This window comes from Tyto alba, unplaced genomic scaffold (genome assembly GCF_018691265.1).
Source record: "Tyto alba isolate M040663 unplaced genomic scaffold, T.alba_DEE_v4.0 Super-Scaffold_14, whole genome shotgun sequence".
NCBI classification, from domain to species: Eukaryota; Metazoa; Chordata; class Aves; order Strigiformes; family Tytonidae; genus Tyto; species Tyto alba.
Genome location: NW_024881276.1, coordinates 45,372,353 through 45,396,252, shown reverse-complemented (window position 1 = coordinate 45,396,252; position 23,900 = coordinate 45,372,353). Strand labels below are relative to the sequence as shown.

Here is a 23,900-nt window from a genome sequence, read left to right as displayed (position 1 = left end):
GGCCGGGGCTGACGGACGCCGGCAGCTCCAGCCGGGACACGCCCCCCCCCCCCCCCCCCCCCGGCCGCTTCCCCTGCCCCGCACACGCCCGTTACCTGACTGAGCAACTACAAAAAAACCTAAAAAAGCAAACAAACAAAAAAAAAACCCCAACCAACCAAAACAACAACAAACACCCCCCACACACACAACAACAACAAAAAAGAGTTAACGTTCCGGGGGTGTCCTGACGCGGCCGGCTCACGCGCTCCTGCCTCCTCGGCGTAACTTTAAGCTGCGGCGCGCAGCCCCCCGCCCCGGCCAGGGACCCCACGCCGCGACCCGCGGGTGGAGGCCCCCGCGCCCCTCCCGCTTTTAAGCGGCAGCAACGGGCGAAGCCCCGCCGCACTTCCCGAGCGCGCCGCACCGCGCCGGGTTGGTTTCGATTTTTTTTTTTTTTTTTTTTTTTTTTTAAAAAAAATCTCTCTTCCCCCCCATCCTTGCCTTGTCGACTAACCCCCTCTAGCGCTGAGCCGGCCGCATTCGACCTGCGGGCTGCCGGCAGCGCCGAGGCGAGGGGGCGCTTCCCCTCGCCCGCCTCCCGCTCCGCGCCGCCCCGCGCTCCCCTCAGGAGGGCGGCGGAGGAGGGGCCGCCGCTCCCCGGGCTCCCCCGCCGCCCCGGGCCGCCCGTTGGCTGGCGGGGCGCGGGGCCGCGCTCGCCTCCCGCCGGAGCCGGCAGCCGCCGGGCTGGGCGCAGCGGGGCGGCCCCGCGGCCGCGCCCGAGGGGGCGATCGCTCCGCGGGCGGCGGGGGGAGCGGCGGCGGCGGCACCGCCGCCAAAAAAAAAAACTGCAGCCGGCTTGCGCGGCACGCAAATCGGGAGGGAGCGGCGAACATCACACCAGAGCCGCCTGATTTCTGATTGCTCCGCGGCAGAGGTGGTGGCGGGAGAGACAGAGACCGCCCGAGAGGGGCGAGCGGCAGAGCCGGGGACGGCGGCGGAGGGGGTCGGGAACGCCGCCCCGCAAGTTTCCTTCGTGCCTTCGGGAGCGTGAGGAAGCGCCCGGCCCTTGTACCCCGCCCGCCTCCGGAGCGCGGCGGCGGGGGGCGAGGCGCTTCGCCGTGGGAAACTGAAGCCCCTCGGCGCTGCCTCCGGCCGGGGATGCGGGGGGCCGTGCGGCGCGTTCGCGGGAGGAGGCTGCTCCCGCGGAGGAGGCTGCTGAAGCTGCCGGGCGCGCTTCTGCGGGGCTGAAGGTGCCGCCGGCCGGAGCGGGGCGCGACCCCCGCCGCCGCCGCCGCCTCGAAGTTGCCGGAGCTCTCTCGGCGCCCCCGCTCGCCCTCCCTCCGGGCCGCCGCTGTGCCCCGGGACCCCGCTGGTGGATGCGCCCGCCCCGGCCCGGGCAGCCCCCGCCGGCAGCGCAGGCAACGCAGCCCCCCGGGCCGCACCGGACCCCGGCGGGGCGGCGGGCGGGGGCGCCGCGGCGGCGTGCCCCGCCGGCTTGAAGCAGGACGGGGAGCCTCGGCGGGCCGAGGACGCGGGGCGCTCGGCGGGCACCAGCCATGGGGTGTTGCGAGGTGAGGGGATTGCTGTGGAGAGTCGGCCTCTTCCTCCCCCTGCTGACAGCGCGCCCCGCCGCCGCCGCCGGTCACGTCGGCAGCAACCACGGTAAGGGCGGCCGCGGGGTGCCGGGGGGTGCCGGGGGAGCTCCCGCCAACTTTCCGGGGGTCGCCGGGGTGCGAGGGGTGGGGAAGGGTCCGCAGGAACCGGCCCGGGGCAGCGGGGCGGCCGTGGCGGGTGTCGGGGCGCGCTGCTCCCGCCGGCCCCTCTCGGTAGGTCTCGCCTCTCCCGGGCGCGGAGGGGGGTGCGGGGCCACCCCGCTCCCGCCGGCCCTGCCCGCGACCCCGCCAAAGTTGGGCGTTCGGCGGGAGCGGAGCTGGGGCTCGGCTGCCCCCCACCCCGGACCGCGTCCCGGGTGGGGCGAGGTGCCGTTCCCCGCCGGGCGGTGCCGGGAGCGGGGGGGTCACGGCGGGACCGGCGGGCAGCCTGCGGGCTCTCCGCGGGCACCCCCGGCCGCCGGGGTTTGTGAGTGAGCAGGTGAACAACGGGGTCGCCGAAAGTTACCTCCCGGGGAGGTAGAGCGGTCGGTAGTATCTTTTTGCTGGAAATGCGGTTTTGAGGTCTGCTTTGCTCCTGGCGAACGCAAAGCGTCTTCCGAACGGGTTTGAGAGAGCTCGCCGCGCGTTAAGAGAAATTGCTGGTCGTCAGCGAACTATTCGAAGGTGCCTGACTGTCCTTAACACCTAATATTTACGCGCAAGGTCTGATTGTCCGAGAAAAATCCCATTCAAAGTCTTTGTCACAGGTGCGTGCTCATCAGGTCTTAATGAAGACAGTAGTTTAATTCTGTAGGTTGTAATGCGTGCGTTTCAGACAAATGCCTCTAGATTAAGAAGAGAATCATCTTATTTAGAAAAATAAAAATAAAAATGCATAGCACATCCAGAGGATTTCAAGTTTTTGTTAGGAAGAACTGAAAAAACCCCTCATAACTGATGGTGAAACATCATGTTGCATGTTATCGAACATCTGGATAGAGCAGAGCATTTCCTTAAATGTTTATTTAATGTACATCTCTCAGTGGTGGAGGTTGTAGGATGCATCTATGCCTAAATTAGGAGAGTCTTCCCTACTTTTAGTATTATTTTTATACAATTTAGCTTTTGTGTTATGGGATTTCAGTGTGACATGAGTGAAAATATGGGACCTGAGAGGCAGCTCTAAATGTTGCTTCTGACAGAAATTATTTTACCAGCTGTTACTGAAAGGAGCACTGAAAATGACTGTGGTGGAAAGTAATGATCAGAGAAAACAAACTGGTTTTAGTCGTGGAGTACTATCAGATATATAGTCCATATATTTTCACACTTCTGTTTTACAATCCATTTTCAGCGTTCGTTGTATCTATATGGGTAGCAGTAAGAAGAGAGAATAAAATACCCAGAAAATAGAAAAATACGATAGTACGGCCACAAGTACCCTGAGCAATCAGGGACAGTTATGGCAGAGACATTCCAAGTTGAGTATTATTCCTTTACCTCTTCTCCACTAAATGTGATGAATAATTTCAGTTTGTAATTGTGTAACATACAGTCATATCAATGCTGTATTAGATTTTGCTCTTACATCTTAGGAGACATCAGATTTTCACACTAGCACAACACAGTTTTCCTTTTACGTCACTCTCATTAGTGCATGCTGATGTCTGCTACATTACTGCAAGGCCTAATGAGACACATGAGCGTGGTTTAAAAAAATCTATTCGTGTGTGTTACGGGATAGCCAAGAGACCCCATATGCATCAAAGGTAAAGAATTCTTATTAAGTAATAGAAGTTAGATTATGGTTCCAAACTAGTATTTGATATTCCAGGGGTTAAATTAGTAATATTTAAATAGTGTTTTAAAAAGCAGGTGAAAAATGGGGAAAATAGTTAGAAAAACAGGTTAGCCCAAAGAAGGGTCTGTTGAGGATGAAGTGTTTTTCTGATTTTGACAAAGGTTTTCCCAATGAGTTCAGGTATTGAGGTGTTGGCTGCATAGGGTACTGATGAATTGCCCAACTTCTGTATAACTTCTCTTTCTGCACCTTGTTTCAAAACTTCCAATAAAGTTAGTGACCTCTTACCTTTGGTACTGTCATTGTACCATAAAAGTCAACTAATAAGTGTAACTCAACAAAACACATGTGGACTGAAAATATACTGAATTAATACAGGTGTTTCAAAATTCACACCCCACCCGATCAATAAAATGCTAGCAAACCCGTCTACTTTTAGTGATGACTTTCTCTAAATTCAGGAATTGAATAAAATAAAATGAGTACTGTGTAAACACCTAAATGTGTAAGTTTAAAATACCAGTTACTAACGTTTGGAATTTCAGCTCTGAAGAATTTTTTGAAACATTGTGCGATTAACTGAAAAAAAAAAAAAACAAAAAAACAACTCTTTAATTTTCATAAGATACTGTTTTCAGAATGTACATCCTGAAAACATGTTTGCAATAATTGTTGTTGGGTTTTCATTAATAATTATAACTTGGCTTGGCTTTACTGTTTGATATATTTGGTCTTCTATTTAGATTTACAAACATACTGGCATGAAGACTAAATTATGAAGTAACACATTGTTTGGGTTTCTTGATTGGGGGAAAAAGATGGAAGGGGAATAAGTTTATTAAGCTGACTCAGTAAACAGACAGCCTTTCCACTTAATTCTTAATGCTTTATTTCCTGTTATTAAAGAGTGATTTTCAGAACATTAATACAGTCCAGTCTTATAAATTATTGTTATTAGTATGTTCGGATTAATATTTTTGTTTTCTTCAAGCAGAAAGAAAGAAAGAAAGGTATATTTTTTTTTAATACAGTTCTAAGACTGTTAGGTTGTCATTCTTCACCTAGTAAATCAATGTGTGGTGTCTTACAGAATCTGTAGCGAGGCGGACACAAACAATACTCTTGACAGGGAAGTGAATTTACTCATTCATCTTAATGGAGTGGTAAGTTCACAAACAAATTGTGACCATGCCAAGGGCTAATTTTTACTGCTAATAAAAACCCTGTAGGTAGGCAAGGCCATGGAGCTGCATAGGAACTATGTACCACTGCAGTCTGAAACAGAACTGCTTGAAATGTAAGCTTCAATTAATGCTGTAGGACAAGTGCTTGCATGTTCATCTAAATTTGATTAGTTGTCCATGACGTCCAGTTATGAAGAAGTTGCATGATTATGCAAGATTTCAGCCTGTGTTGTAGGTTTGTTGTTTGGTTGCCAGAACACAATGGATTGGGCGATTACTCTCAGACCTAGAAATACAGTTAATAGCATCAGAGCTCTGAACTTCACTGTGCAAAACATGTATGAACTTTTAAAACAAAGGTCTCGTCAGGTAACAGTTTGATGGTATCCAGTGCTAAGCATGAATGCACATATGTTTCCACATCTATGTAAACTAGAAAGAATTTTTATACCTTGGCTTCTTTCAAACTGTATCTGCCACTATGTATCACCATATAATTTCTGAAGTAAGCTGTAGAACGGATGTTTATAACATGTCATGTCTATCAGCGAACTGTAAAAGGAAGTTGTTGCTTTTTCAGTTACCAGGTATTGATACATCTTGTCAGGTTATGCAAGGTTGGTCTTTTTATGCTTCCTTACTGGCGTTAATTTTCTTCCTCTCACAAAAAAACCTGAGTTAAGAAATAATGTCAGGTGTCAGTTCCGAAAATTGTATAGCCTTTATTTTCACAATGATTACATTTGATGTTAAATTGGGTATCTCAAAGTAGGTAATAAAGCTTTTTAATTCTGGTATTAAAATCTCAAACATTACTAATGACCTTGAGTTATTTATCAGTTCAAAGAAGTTGGCTTGTTTTTATTCACATATTTATTTTTACATAAGTGCAATCCACCACAGATAAGAACTCTGTCTGAATACAGAACTCAGAATTTTCCTGTGGCAATAAGGAGATCAAGGACTAAGTGTCTGTAGAGACTGAACTTCTCTGAATGAGACTCTTGGACTGCCAGAGGATATCTTTCTTACTTTGAGGACTTAAGGTACTGTGAAGAAGGCTGTGCTGCTGCCTGTATTGCACTTGTCCTGGTGGATTCTGATGTTCAGTTGTACAACTAGTATTTTTTGTGAACATTTACATCGTTATGGGAAAATGAGAAAATTAAATAAGCAAAACCGTTGCAGTAAAAGTGTGTCATTCCAAGTATGTAGATAGTCATGAGCAAAATCCTATTTTAGTTGCAAGCTACTCAGAAATTTAAAAAAAAAATATCTTACCCATGTGTTGCACATCCATATAGACTTGAGTGCTAATGAAGACTTTGGAACCTCTGCAGTTGTAGATATGCATGAAATGATTTCTTATCCAAAAGCCTCTATTTATATGCTCTAGGTATCATAGAATTATAGAGTGGTTTTGGTTGGAAGGGACCTTAATGACCATCTAGTCCCAACCCCCCTGCCAGGGGCAGGGACACCTTCTCCCAGCCCAGGTTGCTCCCAGCCCCGTCCAGCCTGGCCTTGAACCCTTCCAGGGAGGGGGCAGCCACAGCTGCTCTGGGCACCCTGTGCCGGTGCCTCACCACCCTCACAGGAAAGAATTTCTTCCTTGTATCTATCTGATCTAAATCTTCCCTCTTTCAGTTTAAAACCATTACCCCTTACCCTATCACTACACCCCCTGACAAAGTGTCCCTCCCCACCTTCCCTGCAGCCCCCTTTAAGCACTGGCAGGCTGCTGTAAGGTCTCCCTGGAGCCTTCTCTTCTCCAGGCTGAACAGCCCCAACTCTCTCAGCCTGGCCTCACAGGGGAGGTGCTCCAGCCCCCTGAGCATCTTCATGGCCTCCTCTGGACCTGCTCGAGCAGGTCCATGTCCTTCTTATGTTGGGGGTCCCAGAGCTGGACACAGGACTGCCAGTGGGGTCTCACAAGAGTGGAGTAGAGGGGGAGAATTCCTTCCCTCGACCTGCTGGCCACACTTCTCGATGCAGCCAGAATATGGTTGGTGTTTTGGGCTGTGAGCATACGTTGCGGGATCACAGTCAGTTTCCCACCCACTAACACCCCCAAATCCTTCTCCTTGGGGCTGCCCTCAATCCACTCATCACCCAGCTTGTATCTGTGTTTGGGATTGCTCTGACCCATGTGCAGGACCTTGCACTTGGCCTTGTTGCACTTCATGAGGTTTGCACAGACCCACCTCTCCAGCCTGTCCAGGTCCCTCTGGATGGCATCCCTGCCCTCCAGTGTGTTGACTGCACCACACAGCTTGGTGTCGTTGGCAAACTTGCTGAGGGTGCGCTCAGTCCCACTGTCCGTGTCACCAACAAAGATGTTAAACAGCACCAGTCCCAACACCAACCCCCGAGGAATGCCACTCATCACTGTTCTCCACTTGGACATTTGAGTCATTGAGCACAACTCTTTGAGTGCGACCATCCAGCCAATTCCTTACCCACTGATTGGTCCATCTGTCAAATCCACGTCTCTCCCAATTTAGAGACAAGGATGTCGTGTGGGACAGCGTGAAATGCTTTGCACAAGTCCAGGTCGATGATGTCAGTTGCTCTTCCCTTATCCACCAATGCTGTAACCCTGTCACAGAAAGTCTGAGATGAACAGATTTGCAATGAATGCTTCATGATAGATTCCTAGTGGTGTGTTTGGTGATACTGGATGCTGTTTGGATATTTTTGTTAATTTGTTTTGGACAAATGAGAATGAGTGGTGAGGAAATACTAAAAATTTAAAAATTTATAGCTTGGGCAGATATAGTTTAAATCCAAGTCAGTACAGTAGTTCTCATGTGATTTAAGGGTGTGAAAACACAGAGGAGCTAAAGTGTTTCCAAAAGTATAGCACTTGGCCTTGTTGAGAAAGAAGGCAAGTGAAAATTTAAGCTAAAAGTTATGAGGAAGCATGGGAAACAAACTGAAGAGAATAGTTGACAGTGAGCAGTGTTTTTTCCATCTCATGGTTTATTCAGTGTTTTTGGTTTCATCCAGCATCTTGCCTGTGTCAGGAAACAAGCCAGTGTAGTTCCTAGAAATCAGACTGACACCAATGCAGAGAGGACAACTGCCCCGCATCTGCCTTCTCTTCTGAGGTCCTTTTCAAAGCATCTGCTGCTGGCTGCTGTCAAACTGGCCTCCAGTACTGAATCAGATGTACCTTAGGTTTGATCCAGAATGACTATTCTTATCCTCCTATGAATTTAACTGTTAATTTTTGGCCAGACAACACTTATTTTGGCAAGTTAAATAGTTTACAAATGAGAGAAGAAATAAGCATGCAGAAAATTCAGTTTTTTCATATGGAAATCTCTTCCATGTTTCCAGATACATATTTTTACATCTAATTACTTAGATTTGAACTCTATTTGAGGGTTTGTTTAGGGTATCTGGTGCTAAAATTTTCACTTGGGAATTTTAGAAAAGTCTAAATGTTCAGTAAATTGTTTGCCAGTAAGATATAGAGTAAGTTAATATCCGATTTGTTGAGTAAATATTTTTTTTTAAATGAAAAGCCTATCATTTAAAATCTTCTTTAACTGATTAGAGACATTTAGAAACCAATACACCTGTGCAATATGAGAAGCATTTTATTGTTCTTACTTCCCAGTATAGCGAAGCTATGCTAGGATGTATATTTATTCCAGCTGTGTGTATAAGATGGACTGTTTCTATTAGGATCACTGGATTTCTCTGATTTGACACTGACACAAAGAAGAGGCTGGCCTTTGGTTTGTTATGCCTGTTAGAATGCTGAACTCTGTGACAGAGAGAATGGTAAATAGTATGGAAATGGACAAGTGGGGAAAGAAATTATTTGTCCAAAATCTATCTTGACCACTCAGGAACCATGGTATCATTTAGGAGAGGTAAACAAAAACCTATTTATTGTGGACAGTACATCTTCAGAAGCTGTTTTTGAACTCATACACGATATATCAATTTTTATGATAAGGTGTTGGAATGGAGGATTACTACTGAAAAGACGATTTATCTTACGTGATAAAAACATGAAATCATTCACAGGATTTCTTTCTGGTCTATACAAGTAAACTTAAATATATGAGAAAATGATTCCCCAAAACTTTCTCTTGTATTATTTTCTATTTGTTCAGTGCCACTTCCTTATAAATTTCGGTTTTGTGAACTTCTATCTTGGCAATTTGTATAAATTTCAGAATTCTTCTAGTAATGTTTTTTCCTTACTCAAAATAGGTTTGTACGACCTGTTAAAAACCTAAAAATTAAATATTTTAAATATTATTTTTAGGGCTTTTAGAATGCATTTGCAAACACTTCTTTCCATTTCTGTACTTACTTCTCAAAGTAATCATCACTCTGTCTTCTGTTGTAATGATGCCAGAATACTTCCAGACCATACAAAAGCCCGTAAAATTTAACAGTGAAATTATCTTCAGCTGGTTAATTTCTCTTGTAATCCCCTTAGTTAGTCTTCCAGTCTACCACTGATTGCAGCAACCCTTATTCTAGTTCCAAGGATGTTTTCACTGTCAGTCTTGCAACAACTTTTTTTTTTTGTGTGTGTGTTGGTAGGTGATTGATCATTCCCATGTCTAAGAACAAGTCTGTTCAAAATAAGTGGGTATTAAAGAGAAGTCATTTTAATTAATCCAGCATTAATTTGTAACGAAAGCACTTATTTTAATGTGTTGCAGAACACAGTTTAGAGACCAATCTTGGCTTTAAATCAACTGCATGTTTTACATGGATATCTGAAGCTTGCTAATCCATTGCATTGAAAAGCAACAACACAAAGCCATCCCAACAAAACCCAAGACAAAACCCCCTGAAGTTTTTCCTAGGCAGTAGGAAAATTTTGCTGCTTTAATTGTGTCACCCACAACATAATTCTATATGTTAGCATTTCTGTCACTTACTGTCTGGGATCTTTGCATTTGAACTGAATTCTATCATCCTGTAAAAAAACATAAAGATGCAGAATACCTTGATAATTGTGTATCACTAATAATTACAGACTTATTAAATCAATGAAGGTATTTTTATGATGCTTTATATACTTTTATAGATAATAAAACCCCACCATTCAAACAATGCATGGGTGTTTCCCCCTCCCAGTTTATGATACTGTACAAATATTTTTCTGCTGTTTAAACAATTGTTTTACAGTATGTGGTAGTATGCGTCAACCTTTAAGCCAGCAGATGCCGTTAAGTTGTTTTATGAATCTATTCACATTCTAAACACATAAAGCCTCAATAATTATTATGTGTATTTAAAGAAAGTAGGGATATTTTGATCTTTAAATGAAGGCTACATTAAAAAATGCTGTAATATTCTTGATTGACATTTCTTTTGACAGTACACTAGGGTCAGTTTTTTAAAATTAAAAGCCATTTATTTTATGAGGAAATTATATCTAGATTGAAAATAAATTTCCTTTTTGCAAAATAATCTGAGGATTTAAAATGTATTTTGTCTCTAAATATAAAAAGGTGAAAGTCATGTTTAACAACAATTCTGAAATCTTGATTCAAGACCCTAGAAACATTTAATTAATAAAAAAATTATAATGATATAACTGTAGAATTAACTTTATGAACATCAAACAGTGACTTGAAACAAGGTGAATCAGAATAAAGAACTTTAGATTTTAATCTTTTTCATGTTCTCTGAAAATATGTAAGGAGTAGGATATTACAAGGTCTGTTTTTAAATTACCCCGATGTTTTCAAGCTTTTATCCCTAACTCTCCCCATGTACACTTCTCTGCAAACCCCACACCATGTTTCAAAGTTCTGTGTTACTGTGATTTATCTCTATGTGAAGAAGGAGACAAACAGAAACATTGAGGAAAGATTAAATCCTGATTTTGTTTGTATTATCCACCAGAGAAGGGCATGCTTTATTCACTTGGTCACCAGCTTCATGACCCTCAACATTCCTTAACTGTGGTGTTAATGTTGCTTGAAATGCTCTTCTGAAAAGCACAGGGTTTGAGGGGGGCCTGGTGCAACAGAGAAGCCCACACACACTCTCCAGGATGCCACTGTAGGGGAAGATACATGACCAAGGCTGGTCTCTATCCATGGATCTCTCTTCCTTGCAACAGCTAGTACAAAACAGTCCCAGCCTAAGAAACATGGAAAAGGTCTTTTTTGTTCTTCTTTTCACCTGCTTTCCCTTACTCCCTCTTTCACTCTCCCCCATGTTGTATGTGTTCATGCTTTAAGATTCTACTTGAAGTCTCCAGGAAGAAACAAGTATTTAAAAGTGTAATATTCCTTATTTTAATAGGAATTTTTGGTTTGTGTTTAGGTAGTTTTGTAACAAGCTGATAGAGTTTTTTCCTCTTAAGAGACGTGGTTTTATTTGTTCTAAGTTGACTGAATTCCAGGCAATCTGTGAAGGTGTCTTCTGTTTGCTGACAGGTTATCCAAAAAGAGCAATACCAGATTAATGAGGGCTAGATGCACAGCAGCTCTCTGTAGGTCAGTGCAACTCTGTTGGATAGCATAAGCGATACTTATGTGAGAAGCACTAACATAATCAGTGCAACCCAGAGTGAACATTTTAATGTATGGAAATGTTAGCTGCATTTGTAATACAGCATTCCTTCATGCCAACTGGTTTTTGAAATTATGCAGGTTTTAGCTTGGAGTAAAGTCAGTACTGTGTCACTTCTGTGCAAAAAGAAGGGTGGATAGTAGGCACCATCTATAACAAAACACTGTGAAGGTACACACACAGAATGAGGACATAGTAAAAGGTGTATTTACTGGGAGCTCTGCCGTCTCGATCCATTTAATGGCTTCTTCACCTAGAACAAAAGGGGAAAAGTCACATACAGCAAACAGTATCATTGATGCATGTAATGAGTGATTTGTCTTGGCGGGGGACCCTTGGTTAGCGTGCACTTGCTGCTGTAATTTGTATTCTCTAGCTGCTGGTTGCTTCTTAGCTTAAAATAAAGGAATAAAAGAATGAATTAGAAAGCATTCCATAAAATAATGCACTAGCATTTTAGTCTTGGTAAAAGTGATTATCTCTCTGGAATTTCCCAGGCCAGTTTTCCCGGTGGGTTCCAGCTGCTGGTCTAAAATGAAGTTCAATTGGAAAAATTCTGCTAAAATTTAGAATTAAATTGTTCAAATATATTTTGGACATATTAAAAAAAAAAATATGAAAGGAGACCTAGACAATTTTTCTGTAGTGCTTATATTCTTTGTGGCTGGAAATAAATTGTATGAAAAGCATCTGGATGAGGGATTCATATTTCAAAATGTGGTTTGAATCCAGCACTTTCTGCTAAATAAAGTGGGACCACATAAAATTACATAGCCCTTCATACTCCGTTGTGTGTGACTGCTGAAGATCTTTGAAGGGGAAAGTAAGGGAAATGTAAAACCTTTGTCTCTGTTAGAATGCTTTTGTTTGTATAGCTGAAGTTGCTAAGCACTTGCATGTCGAAATGATACAGTAGGGACACCCACTCAGAGGTTTATGTTAGATTTAATAATTCAGTTTAGTGGACTTTATTTCTTACGGGAACATTTAATTTAGGTAAATATGAATACTGTTAGTATTTAGGAGTGAAGAAACATGGTGAGAGGTGTGGCAGACATGAGCTACTCAGCCAAACTTGCACTCAGACTGCCATCAGATGCAATGGGAACCCAAACTCTGTTGCTACTAAGGCGACAGTAGGAATGTTTACCCTGTGATTTTGGTATAATATGATTTAAAAAATCACTAGAGGACAGATTTCCAGACCAAGAATTTCATAAAGCATTAACTTAATTTGTTTCTTTAAGAAATACAGAGAAACATCTTATGCTAAGGGTAAGAATTTGCCTTTGTAAAATGGTGTATATTGGAAGGGACAAAGATGTGTTGTATTCAGAGGAAGAGGAATAATTGTGTACACTGCGCAAAAGAAAAAGGTCTACTAGAGAGAGGTATTGTATAAAAACTGCTGCTGAAAAAATCTGGGATTGTAAAAGTCAACCAGGAAATCAGATGGTATCCCATGTCATGTTAATGGTTCATCTTGATGCAGTTGAATATAATGATGTTATCATATACACCATTTTTCTACAGGCTAGCTAAAGGGCATCTCATCTAGAGTAGAGAAATGAATGCTAGTGATTGGAAGGAGTCCAACATTTCTTATTGTCATTGTTTAATAAGTGGCTCTGTGCAAACATTAGACTACACACAGAGTTATTTTTTCAGTGTTGAATCTCTTCAAAACTTATTTTTTACAATAGACTTTTGAGGAAGCCTTCTCTGTCTATAACCACTGAACTAAGGAGAAGAGTTAAAGGCTGAAACTTTTAGCGTAGGTGACCAGTTTGTGCCACCCACTGTATGTTCCAAGGAAATAGTTTTTCATGTGCTCAGGTAGGTGGCAGGGGTAGGTATAACATGCTGGTTTTCAGTGTAGTCTTCAGTGAAAATCATTGTTATTTTTTTCTTCCTGTATATAGCTAAGTTGTTCTCTGCTAGGAACATTTTTTCTTGTTTTAAAAATCCATGATATATCAAAATTCAGTTTGTCAAAATGGTGAATGAAGATGAAGTGGATTTGTACCACACAAATTAAAGTTCTGAAACTTTCTGGCCTTTTTGTGTACGTGGTCTCTTAACAGCCTTCCCGAAGTCAAGGCCTGAGCCTCACAGCAGAGGCCTTGGCCAGCTGGCTTGTGGAGCTGTTTGACTCCCACCGTCTTGGGAACCAGCTATCTTTGATGCAGACTGTGAGCCGTAGAGACTACTACAGTTCTGGCTTTTCCTAACTTTTAAAAGTGTGGGACTTGCTAATCCTACTAGTGTAAAAGTGTAGTTAATACAAAATTACCTACAAAATTACATTTCCTACTGCAATTTTTATATTTTGCAAAGTTCATTTTTTCTCTCCCTCTTCACATACCATTCACATAGGATGACGTTTTATTTAGATTGACAGTGAAATCCTCTATTAAATGATCTGAATTACTTAAGGCAAGAGAGGTGTTATCTTCTATGGCATAAGCATTAGATGGTAATGAGGGCACGCACCTTGCCAGTAGATTAAGTTAAGCAGCAAATGAATTTTGAAATTTGCGAGTAAAATAGGTTCATTTTCAGGTAACACATCAGGGTTGTCCTCTCTAGATTGTATAAGAGCTCTAATGGTCATGACCTCCCGTTCTGTGGCTCTCTATCACTTCAGTTGTCCTTTCCTTTCTTTCCTCTTTTTACCTTACTTAACCTTATTTTTTGATAGATGGTTTCTGTCCATCTGTGCCCACAATTTATTTTTTATTTCTGTTTTTCATGGTTCCATTCCTCATTTTGCTTCTTTGATTTGGGATATCTGTCTTCCTTATCCTTCCACTCTCTCTGAGCTCTGAAGAAGGTGTGAGAATACAGATGAAAGCTTTCTGTACTTCTTGACTGCTAAGACAGAAGATACAGTGAAAGGACCGTCTTGTGCAGCCTCTCAGTCTTAGTGTGGAGTATGCTTTAGTTGCTCTGTAGTAACAGTATCAGCACAGTCACGTTGATTACATCAAGCCCATTAAGGGTGGAATGCACTAAGCATAGGTAAGCTTTGGCAGTGCCAAAATTTCAAATTGCTATAGTGAATGTGTTCAGCTTGGGTAAATGTAAGTTTATAGCAAAGGACATCAGTAAGTATCTATCAAAATGCTTCAAGAAGTGCTAGTGTTCTTTAAGTAACGTTGCAAAATATACTTATCTTTGTCTTCCTCTTGGAAATGTTTGAACAGTTTTGTTTGAATTTTTTTGTAGAAGTCCACTTCAAACATAGGGTTTGACACAGAATATTTTAGTTTGGAAAATGTTGAAAAGGCAGAAAACTATGTTGTAAGATGGGAGAGTTAAGTAGCAAGAGCCATAACCGTACTTAGAATGGAGGTCACATTTGTATCTAATTTCCCATTTTTTCCTGCTCTCATGGCACACCTGTTGTTGCCACAATTCATCAGAAGTTCCAGTAATGCTTAGCCTATTCACTTTATTACTAATAATTTTCCTTACTAATTTTGCAACAAGTAGTTTGATTTTAAGTAATGTCCTGAAGTCTTAACATCAGTGGGTTTCCATTATATTAGAGCAAATTAGGAAATTAATTTTAATAGCTATAGTCTGATAGATGTGTTTTATACTTGAGAGATGTGCCTCAAGAAATAAAAGCTGATTGAATTTGGTGCCACAGATGGATATTTTGAAAACAGAAAAGAAAATCAATAATAGATTAGATTTGATTAGATGCTGACATTTAGAGATGCACATAGATAATATTAAAATTTACTGACAACAGGCAGTCTTCTTCCTGATTTGCATTTGTACATCCGTTCTTGGTTCAGGTAGATCATGGTACATACGTTGTAAAGGTTAATGAACAAACTACCATGTAGCTCATCTGATTTTTCAGGCTTTAGCCTGGAGGGCTGAATGTTCTGTAATGTAGTTTGTCTTATGTGGAACATAGTTTGTTTAATTTTTTTTTGTTACATGAAATTCTGAATTGCTTGAATTTTTAGATGAGTCCAAAATAATTTATGAACTGATTTTCTGTCATAACTTTATCCGTACACTTATTTTATTCTGCTGCAATTCAAGCATAGTTGTACCTGCCTTGCATCCTTTTTAAGGGAGAAGAGAGTGAGGATCATGGACTTCAGTTACTTCCTTTCCATTTAATAAATATATCAAAGAGTGATCCCAATATAGAGCATTGTTTCCTTTTGCTAGGTAGTTTTCGTCAATATATCTAGCTGTTTATTCCTATTTCATTTTGTCTCCTAGTCAGTTTTTAATGCAGAACAGTACTTTTACCTCCTTCAACAGGATTACCAAATTGATCTTTTCACCCAATTGGCTTTTGCAAAAATGTAAGCCTTTTCCAGTTCATAACTAAAAGTGACTGAAAAGTCCAAAAAGGTTTGTTAACCCTGACTCTCTGCCTTTCAATTACAGTAAATATCTTTTCAGATAATAGTTTGAAAAATAACTGTGTGTTATTATTACTGCTGGAAAACTGAAGACTTTTTGCTATTTGCACTTTTTTGTATTTTTTGATTTAAACCCCACTTTTGCAGTTTGAGGGGATCACTTCCTTGACGGAAGAGTGGACTCTCAGCAAGTTTGCTGATGACATAAAACTGAGATGGGTGGCTGATATGCCAGAGGGTCATGCTGCCATCCAGAGGAACCATGACAAGCTGGAGAAATGGGCTGACAGGATCTCCATGAAGTTCAACAACAGGAAATGCCAAGTCCTTCACCTGGGGAGGAACAGCCCCATGCACTAGCATATGCTGGGGACCACCCATCTGGAAAGCAGCTTGGCAGAAAAGGACCTGGATGAAGACAGCAAGGCAAATGGTATCCTGGGCTGCATTAGGCAAAGTATTGCCAGCAGGTCGAGGAAGGTGATCCTTCCCTTTTACTCAGTGCTGGTGAGGCAATGTCTGGAATACTGTGTCCTTTTTTGGGCTCCTCAGTACCAGAGAGACAGGGGCATACTGGAGAGAGTCCAGTGAAGGGCCACAAAGGTGATGAAGGGACTGGAACATCTCTCTTATGTGGAAAGGCTGAGAGAGCTGGGAGTCTTCAGCCTAGAGAAGAGAAGGCTTGCGGGGTATTTTATCAGTGTGTATGAATACTTGAAGGGAGGGTGCAAAGACCCAGGCTCTTTTGAGTGGTGCCCAGTGACAGGTGCAGAGGTAGTGGGCACAAACTGAAACACAGGAGGTGCCATCTGAACATCAGGAAAGACTTCTTTGTGTTTTGAGGAACACTACATTGTGGTAGTTCTCATCCAAACTATGGTGGGTTTGGGTTTTGACAACACCACACTGTGAGGGTGGCTGAGCACTGGCACAGGTTGCCCCGGGAGGTTTTTGAGTCTCCCACATTGGAGATACTCAGAAACTGTCTAGGCACGGTCCTGGGCAACCTGCTCTAGGTGGCCCTGGCTGAGCAGGGAGAGTTGGACAAAATGACCTCCAGAGGTCCCTTCCTACCTCAACCATTCTTTGAATCAGCAAAACACATCACTGAGCAATCTGAATTTTAGCTGTGAATGTTTCTGTTTCACTCAGACTTGTCTCTTCCTGTCCCCAATGATATCTGCAGTAGCTTTCCATTGTCTTTAATTAAAGGACCTGGACAGGGATAAGAACATCTATGGAAGAAGAAAGTTGATCAGAAATTGACAGTGGTTTAAGCTTTTTTCTTTGAATTGTAACTCTGTAATGATATTTTTAAAAACAAATAATACTATGTTTGGGTTTTTTCATTCATTTTGTTCTCTTCAACCTTGTGTGTGGACTGGCATCAGTGGATGCGTGCTATTTTGAATTGATATATAATTTCAGCATCAAAATATCCTCATTGGTAAAAATGAAGCTGTGAATAATCGGTGTTCTCCCAGATATTTGTTCACTATGACACATTCCGTAGGAACATTTCAAGAGGAATCAGGAATCAGTCAGGACATAAAAATACCAGGCACTATCGAAGTGTGCAGATTCGAGAGAAACAAACTGTGTGTCAATGAAAGGCACTGTGACTTTCTTAAAGGGAGGTGTAAGAAAGGACAGCTGGACCATTTGGGCATCAGAGCAGAAAACCAAGACCAAAACTAGAGTGATAATAATCACATAATGAATATACATGCTATATATTCATTTTATTGCTGTAAGGCAATACCCCGGAGAAACAATGGCTCCTAGATCAGCTGTGACTGAGGAGAGTATCTCAAGGGACACCATTAAGAATGAGAATTTTGAAACGTCCAGTGTACTATAATGATGCCAAGCCAAGGTTGGTGATAGAAATCAAATGCACATACCAGTAGGTTTTAATAAATCCAAACTTTCGTATGTTGTGAGGCAGTGTCAGAAGTAGAGCCTGTAGTAGAGTCCTTTTTATTTCTTTTGTCTTGCAAAATGTGGTAGATGGTTTCAAACTTTCTCATCTAGCCAGAGATAAAAAAACCAATGTTCTTAGGTGATAGCCCACTAGAGCTGCTGGGTTTTGAGAAAATCACTAAATCATGACTTGGAACTTGGTTGCATTAATATAGATCCTGGTAATTTTCTTTATTTTCTCTCCTTAGCTCTTAGTATAATTTCTGTGTTATTTGAATAAAAGTGAAATGTGGCCTTTTGAGAAAAAAGTCATTTTGTGAACCCTGTTGAGATGTCTGGCCTAAATACCTTCTTCACTTGTATATGTACCTTGGAACAGGAGTTATCAATGTGCTCTGTTAGCAGAGAATTTACATTAGTATTCTGTACAGCATCCTTATCAGCTCACAGTGAGTTTAATAGCTATGTATGTCAGTGTTGGCAAGATCAGATTATTTAATTTATGTAAGGGATTCACCCTATGAAGCTGGAAGGTCCCATTAATTCACCTGAAATTCCAGAAGTAGGAATGAATGAAAAAATCAAGTAGCAAAATTTTCTCACAGCAGAAAAATTGCATACTACATGTCTATTTGCAAACAAGGATGGCTGAAGTGTGTCATTTGGAACTGCACTAAGTTATGTAAACAAAATTAAGGATACACTGTAATTCAAAGGTGCAGTGTTTGGTTTATATAAAAGGCATAAAGGCAATGGGTAAAACTGGAGTTGCTGCATCCCAGAACTCAGGTCTAAGTGCCAGACATTTGCTAGACCATGCTGATGTTATGGAGTGTGAATGACACCAATATCAGAATGTATCAAAGCAATATCAGAGGCTAGGAATGGAAGAGAAGGACAGCATAGCAGAAGTGTCTGTTTGGGGTTATTGCTGTTAAGCAGAAGCTTGTTAGTTTGTTTTTTTTTTTTTTCCCTTCTGTTGTATGAATTTTATTTTACATTTGAAAGACTAAAAAATGATTTAAATTAATACTGGGGTTGGGTGAAGTGTTCTGATGTGCTGTGTAAGGAGAAACCTCTTTGCAGGTGACAGGTTTGTGTGTCTTGCTCATATTCTCAGAGTAAGACCAGTTGCCACGATCTGAGCAGATAAGAGTTTTCTGCCTCTCCAGGTCAGATGAGACTGCCAAAGCAATTCATGGTTGGAGATTTTTTCTTTCACTGTAGCATGTAATATACTTTACTTCTTAGGTTCATAAGGACTGCTAACTTAAAGATACAAAAAAAAAAAAAAAAGAGTCCTGCTATGGACAGGTTCTTCATAATACCCTTCAGTTAAGCATCTACTTAGTTAAAGGTCTTCTTTTTTTATAGTTTGTTTAGGAAAGACAGAAGTTAGTGAGTTGATATTCAAGCTCTGCAAAGAGTGATTGAAAAACTGTTAATTTTTTTGCACTAATGTATTTAAACTTTTAACTGTGATTATGGATGCTTGAGTCTCTGACCTAAGGGATTCTTTCTTTTCTGATTGCTGGTGTTATGTCCAAATGAGGTGCAATTACACCAAATTCAGTGAATACATTGTCCAAATGACATGATTATATGAGCTGCCAGGTGGTAGCTCAGGTTGACTTCACATGCACAGAAAAATTACTTTGAATGTTTGGGTCTTGGGGCCTTTACTGCATGGAACATAAGTTAAAAGATTTTTGATCCGGTTTAAACAAAGAGAAAACTACAAAAAGAATTTAAGAAATAATCTTGGTATGAAATGCTTTATGAATAAAGTAAAGTTCTTGTTGGTGAGCTTCATGGATGTAGTATTCTTTGAGCAGAGGTAAACATATCTATGCACCTGTAAGGCATGTAAGTATGATTTTCATTTCAGTAAAGTGATACAATTTATGACTAAAGTTCTTAAAATAGCAGTGGGCTCTCCTTTTTTTTTTTTTTTTTTTCAGATAATGAGATGGAACAGTACATTTTTGATAAGGGAGAGGAAAAGAAAACAGGAAGAGAAAACAAAAAATCAAGTTCTGACTTTTACATGAATATTCTAATTTACAAAATTTGTAGACTCCAAGCAGGTTCTAGAACTTTTAAAAAAGTACATAATTTAAAAAATATAAAAAATAAATTAATTCAAGTGTAGGGTAGGGAAGAAATGTCATCAACTTGAGTCTATTGATTCCATTTTTATTGCTCAAAACTGCTACAGTTCATAAAATGCAGTTTTACAGGCTATTAGTCCACAATGTGGGTTATGTCCTTTGGAGACTTATGTTAAAGATAAATGGACTAGTTCACAGTTCTGTAAAGAGGGTTCAAGAATTATTTAAGTGCTTTTTACTGTGTTCCAAAAGGAAATGGATCGGAGGGCAGAAGTTACCATCATCTTCAAAGACAGAAAAGGAGATTAGCAATGGAAGGGTCAATTTATCATTCAGCAAGTGGCTTAATTTCCTTGGAGGTAAGGAAAATACTTTACTTTAACATTAGCGGCATTGAAAGGTTTTTTTAGTTATTGACAGAAAAAAATAGTATTTGCATTAGTGGTACTTGCTAAGACTGCTTACACTGCATCGAGGTGCTCTGTTGACTGTAACTGGAACACAGGATTGGGAAAGACCTCTTACCACAAGCAAATGCCTCCTATGATGCTGTATAAAAAAATGATTAGTTTCCATCTTACATCTAGATAAGTGATATTCCCTCATTGCTCCTATTAGAAGGTTGTTCTGAACTTCAGTGCTATGAAATTAAAATACATTTATAAAATACATTTATTGGTGGTTGGTGCTTATTCATTTATGCTCATGCTGACATTGTCCCAAAGCTTAAGAATATCTTTCCATTCTTGATTTTTGACCAGCTACACTATTGGAAGAGTAGTTGTATCTCTTCTTTCAGGTTTTGTCATGCTGTTTTCATCTATCAATCAAGACATTTCTGATCACTATGACAGTTACAGTTACCTTTCCTTGTTTTTCATCCTGTTTTAATTCATTCTGTCTTGAACAAAGGTGGTCAGGCCGTGTGCAGCTTTTCTGGTGAGATTTTACTGGTACTTTTTGCAATAATAGGATTTTTATTAGAAATACCTGACACTTTCTGTGATGGCATTTTTCTCCTTCATTCCCATGTTGTTTGATTGGTCCTTGGTTGGCTTGTCATCAGCTAATATGTGCTGCTAGGCTCCCACTTCATAAAAGAAATTATCCTTGGCTCTCTTTGGATTGTCTAACGATTTATGTTTAATATCCTTCCTTTGTCATTAACCTAGATATGCAGAATCAATCCTTCTTTCCCCATAGCCTCCCACATAGTATTCCAGCCTTCAGTTGTGTTGACAATGCCTCCTAACTTTCCCATGAAAAAAATCTCATTAGAACAAGCCTACTGTGGCCAAGGACATCACTTAAATATTAAATAAGATAAGACTTAGGCCTAATCTTTGAGGAATTGCATTACATATCGTGCAGTTAAATCCTGACTGCTTCAAAAACATGCCTTCTATGCCCTTCTTCACCTCATGTGCTCTATATTTAAAGCAGCTAAAAACTCTTTTACATCTTGTGTCAGTTTCCTAACGCAGATTCATGTCTGACATTTGTACCACAAAATGTACATGATAAGCCAGAATGTTCACTACCAGTATGATGTTGCCACACAAATAGTAATTTAATATCTTAACTATAAAACCACAAATAATATTTCACAATTTTTGTAGATTCAAAATACTTTTCCATTTGTATAATTCTGAAATAAGGCTGAAGGAAGTACTGCATTCTCAAAGTCAAATTGAATGAAATTACCCTCAAATTCAGCTGTAATTTTACCTTAATGCATTATAATTCAGATGTCAGCTTTTTCTTCCATAATCTGATTCTGCTTGGCTATTCGGATCGCTCAGTACTTACTCTGTTTTATTGCTCTTAGATGAAATAAATTAAGCTGTATAGCAATATAAAAGATAATACTCATTGTTATAAATTTGGCATTTACAAGAATGAAACATCTTAAATTCCCCCTTCATCTGTTTTAAATTAAGTATGAGATTTAAATCACTTGTTCTGATTGAGAGCAAGCACTGGAAGTGAAGGGACCGTGGACAATCAAAAAAGCACCCTGAGATTCTGATCAAGGCATTCATTATTATTGGTGAGAAACAACATTAAACAATAATTGATTGCATTCATGTAGAGAAACCTGCCATGAGATGGTATTGTATTCAAAGTCTTAGAATGATTTTGAACCGGTGGGAAAGTGAGAGCAACAAGCACAGTATTACAGTTTGGTCAGGTATGGTGGTAGCTAGCTCTTGTAAGAACAGAGGCTTTAGATCATTGTGGGTTTATGAAATGTGTAATAAATTTGTATTCAATTTTAGATATTATCTCCCTTTATAATTGCTTTTTTAACTAGGGATGTAGTTGTATACTTAATTTTCACCCTAAAATATTTCCTTTTAATACTGATTCTTTCCATCTCATTCATTATTTAATTCTCATTATAATCTCAGAAATCCTATTTATAGATAGAAAAAAAAAATACATGCAAGTAAAAATTAATATTTAGCCTGAAACTATTCTTAAATTCAACAGTCTTAATTTAATGTATGCTAACTCTATCAAGGATATTGTTTACTGCTGGATAACTCTATTATTACTGAAAATGAAACCTTGTTTCTTGCAGGCAGGCTTCTATCATGCATTCTGAAAAAAGGGAAAACAGCTTCAGTTGTCTTAGTATGTCCTGGAAATTACTACATTTTGAAAGACTGTGATTTAGAATTTTAGACAAATCAGTTACTGATTATATGTTTTGGATTTTAGATACAATTCTGGTGGCAAGTTGTCTTAATGAAAGCAAATATGTGCAGAACCTATTAGCTGCCTCCCCTTTCCAACTTGTACATCATTCCCGATGTGCAAAGAATAACAAACGTGTTTCTTTTTAGCAGAGTCAGTGTTCATCATCTTCCCGCACAGCCCATCTATCCATTACCACTTTTCAGTGCCTTTCCTGACTATGTAACAGACTCCAATCCACATTTCCCTACAACCCCAGTTCTGTCTTCCATTGTGAATTCTGCTGTTCAACATAACTTTCTTTTCCTTCCTTCCTTCCTTCCTTCCTTCCTTCCTTCCTTCCTTCCTTCCTTCCTTCCTTCCTTCCTTCCTTCCTTCCTTCCTTCCTTCCTTCCTTCCTTCCTTCCTTCCTTCCTTCCTTCCTTCCTTCCTTCCTTCCTTCCTTCCTTCCTTCCTTCCTTCCTTCCTTCCTTCCTTCCTTCCTTCCTTCCTTCCTTCCTTCCTTCCTTCCTTCCTTCCTTCCTTCCTTCCTTCCTTCCTTCCTTCCTTCCTTCCTTCCTTCCTTCCTTCCTTCCTTCCTTCCTTCCTTCCTTCCTTCCTTCCTTCCTTCCTTCCTTCCTTCCTTCCTTCCTTCCTTCCTTCCTTCCTTCCTTCCTTCCTTCCTTCCTTCCTTCCTTCCTTCCTTCCTTCCTTCCTTCCTTCCTTCCTTCCTTCCTTCCTTCCTTCCTTCCTTCCTTCCTTCCTTCCTTCCTTCCTTCCTTCCTTCCTTCCTTCCTTCCTTCCTTCCTTCCTTCCTTCCTTCCTTCCTTCCTTCCTTCCTTCCTTCCTTCCTTCCTTCCTTCCTTCCTTCCTTCCTTCCTTCCTTCCTTCCTTCCTTCCTTCCTTCCTTCCTTCCTTCCTTCCTTCCTTCCTTCCTTCCTCCCTCCCTCCCTCCCTCCCTCCCTCCCTCCCTCCCTCCCTCCCTCCCTCCCTCCCTCCCTCCCTCCCTCCCTCCCTCCCTCCCTCCCTCCCTCCCTCCCTCCCTCCCTCCCTCCCTCCCTCCCTCCCTCCCTCCCTCCCTCCCTCCCTCCCTCCCTCCCTCCCTTCCTTCCTTCCTTCCTTCCTTCCTTCCTTCCTTCCTTCCTTCCTTCCTTCCTTCCTTCCTTCCTTCCTCCCTTCCTCCCTTCCTCCCTCCCTCCCTCCCTTCCTCCCTTCCTCCCTTCCTCCCTTCCTCCCTTCCTCCCTTCCTCCCTCCCTCCCTTCCTTCCTCCCTTCCTTCCTCCCTCCCTCCCTCCCTCCCTCCCTCCCTCCCTCCCTCCCTCCCTCCCTCCCTCCCTCCCTCCCTCCCTCCCTCCCTTCCTCTTTCCTGCCTTTCTTTCTCCTTCCTCCCTTTCCAGCCTTTCTTTTTCCAAGTCTTCCCATACAAACTGTTTCTCTTATCTATCAATTCACATTATGCTCTTGCAGAATTCATTGTCTGACTGCTCTAGTCCACCCACTCAATCCATTCTCTGGTCTATAGGCATCATCAGTATGTTGGTCCTTAACCACATTCATCAAACTGCTGTTCCCACAGCATTCCACTTTCATTGGGTTTTTCCTTAACTGTCAAATCCACTCACTTGATCTATGGGTGAAAATATCTGTCCTTAACCAACTGACATCTGGTCTTC

General features: G+C 41.4%; 1 protein-coding gene across 5 annotated transcripts in view; it reads left to right on the top strand.

Moving 5' to 3' along the window:
* The first annotated feature begins 1,526 nt into the window (after nucleotides 1–1,526).
* The window catches only part of LOC104357209 (ephrin type-A receptor 6), a 508,448-nt gene continuing 486,074 nt past the window's right edge, over nucleotides 1,527–23,900 (top strand). For all 5 annotated transcript variants that reach the window (XM_042788830.1, XM_042788826.1, XM_042788827.1 and 2 more), the window contains exon 1: nucleotides 1,527–1,644. In XM_042788830.1, coding sequence (XP_042644764.1) covers nucleotides 1,539–1,644 — 106 coding nt within the window. In that variant the 5' untranslated portion in view covers nucleotides 1,527–1,538. The remainder of the gene's footprint in view (nucleotides 1,645–23,900) is intronic.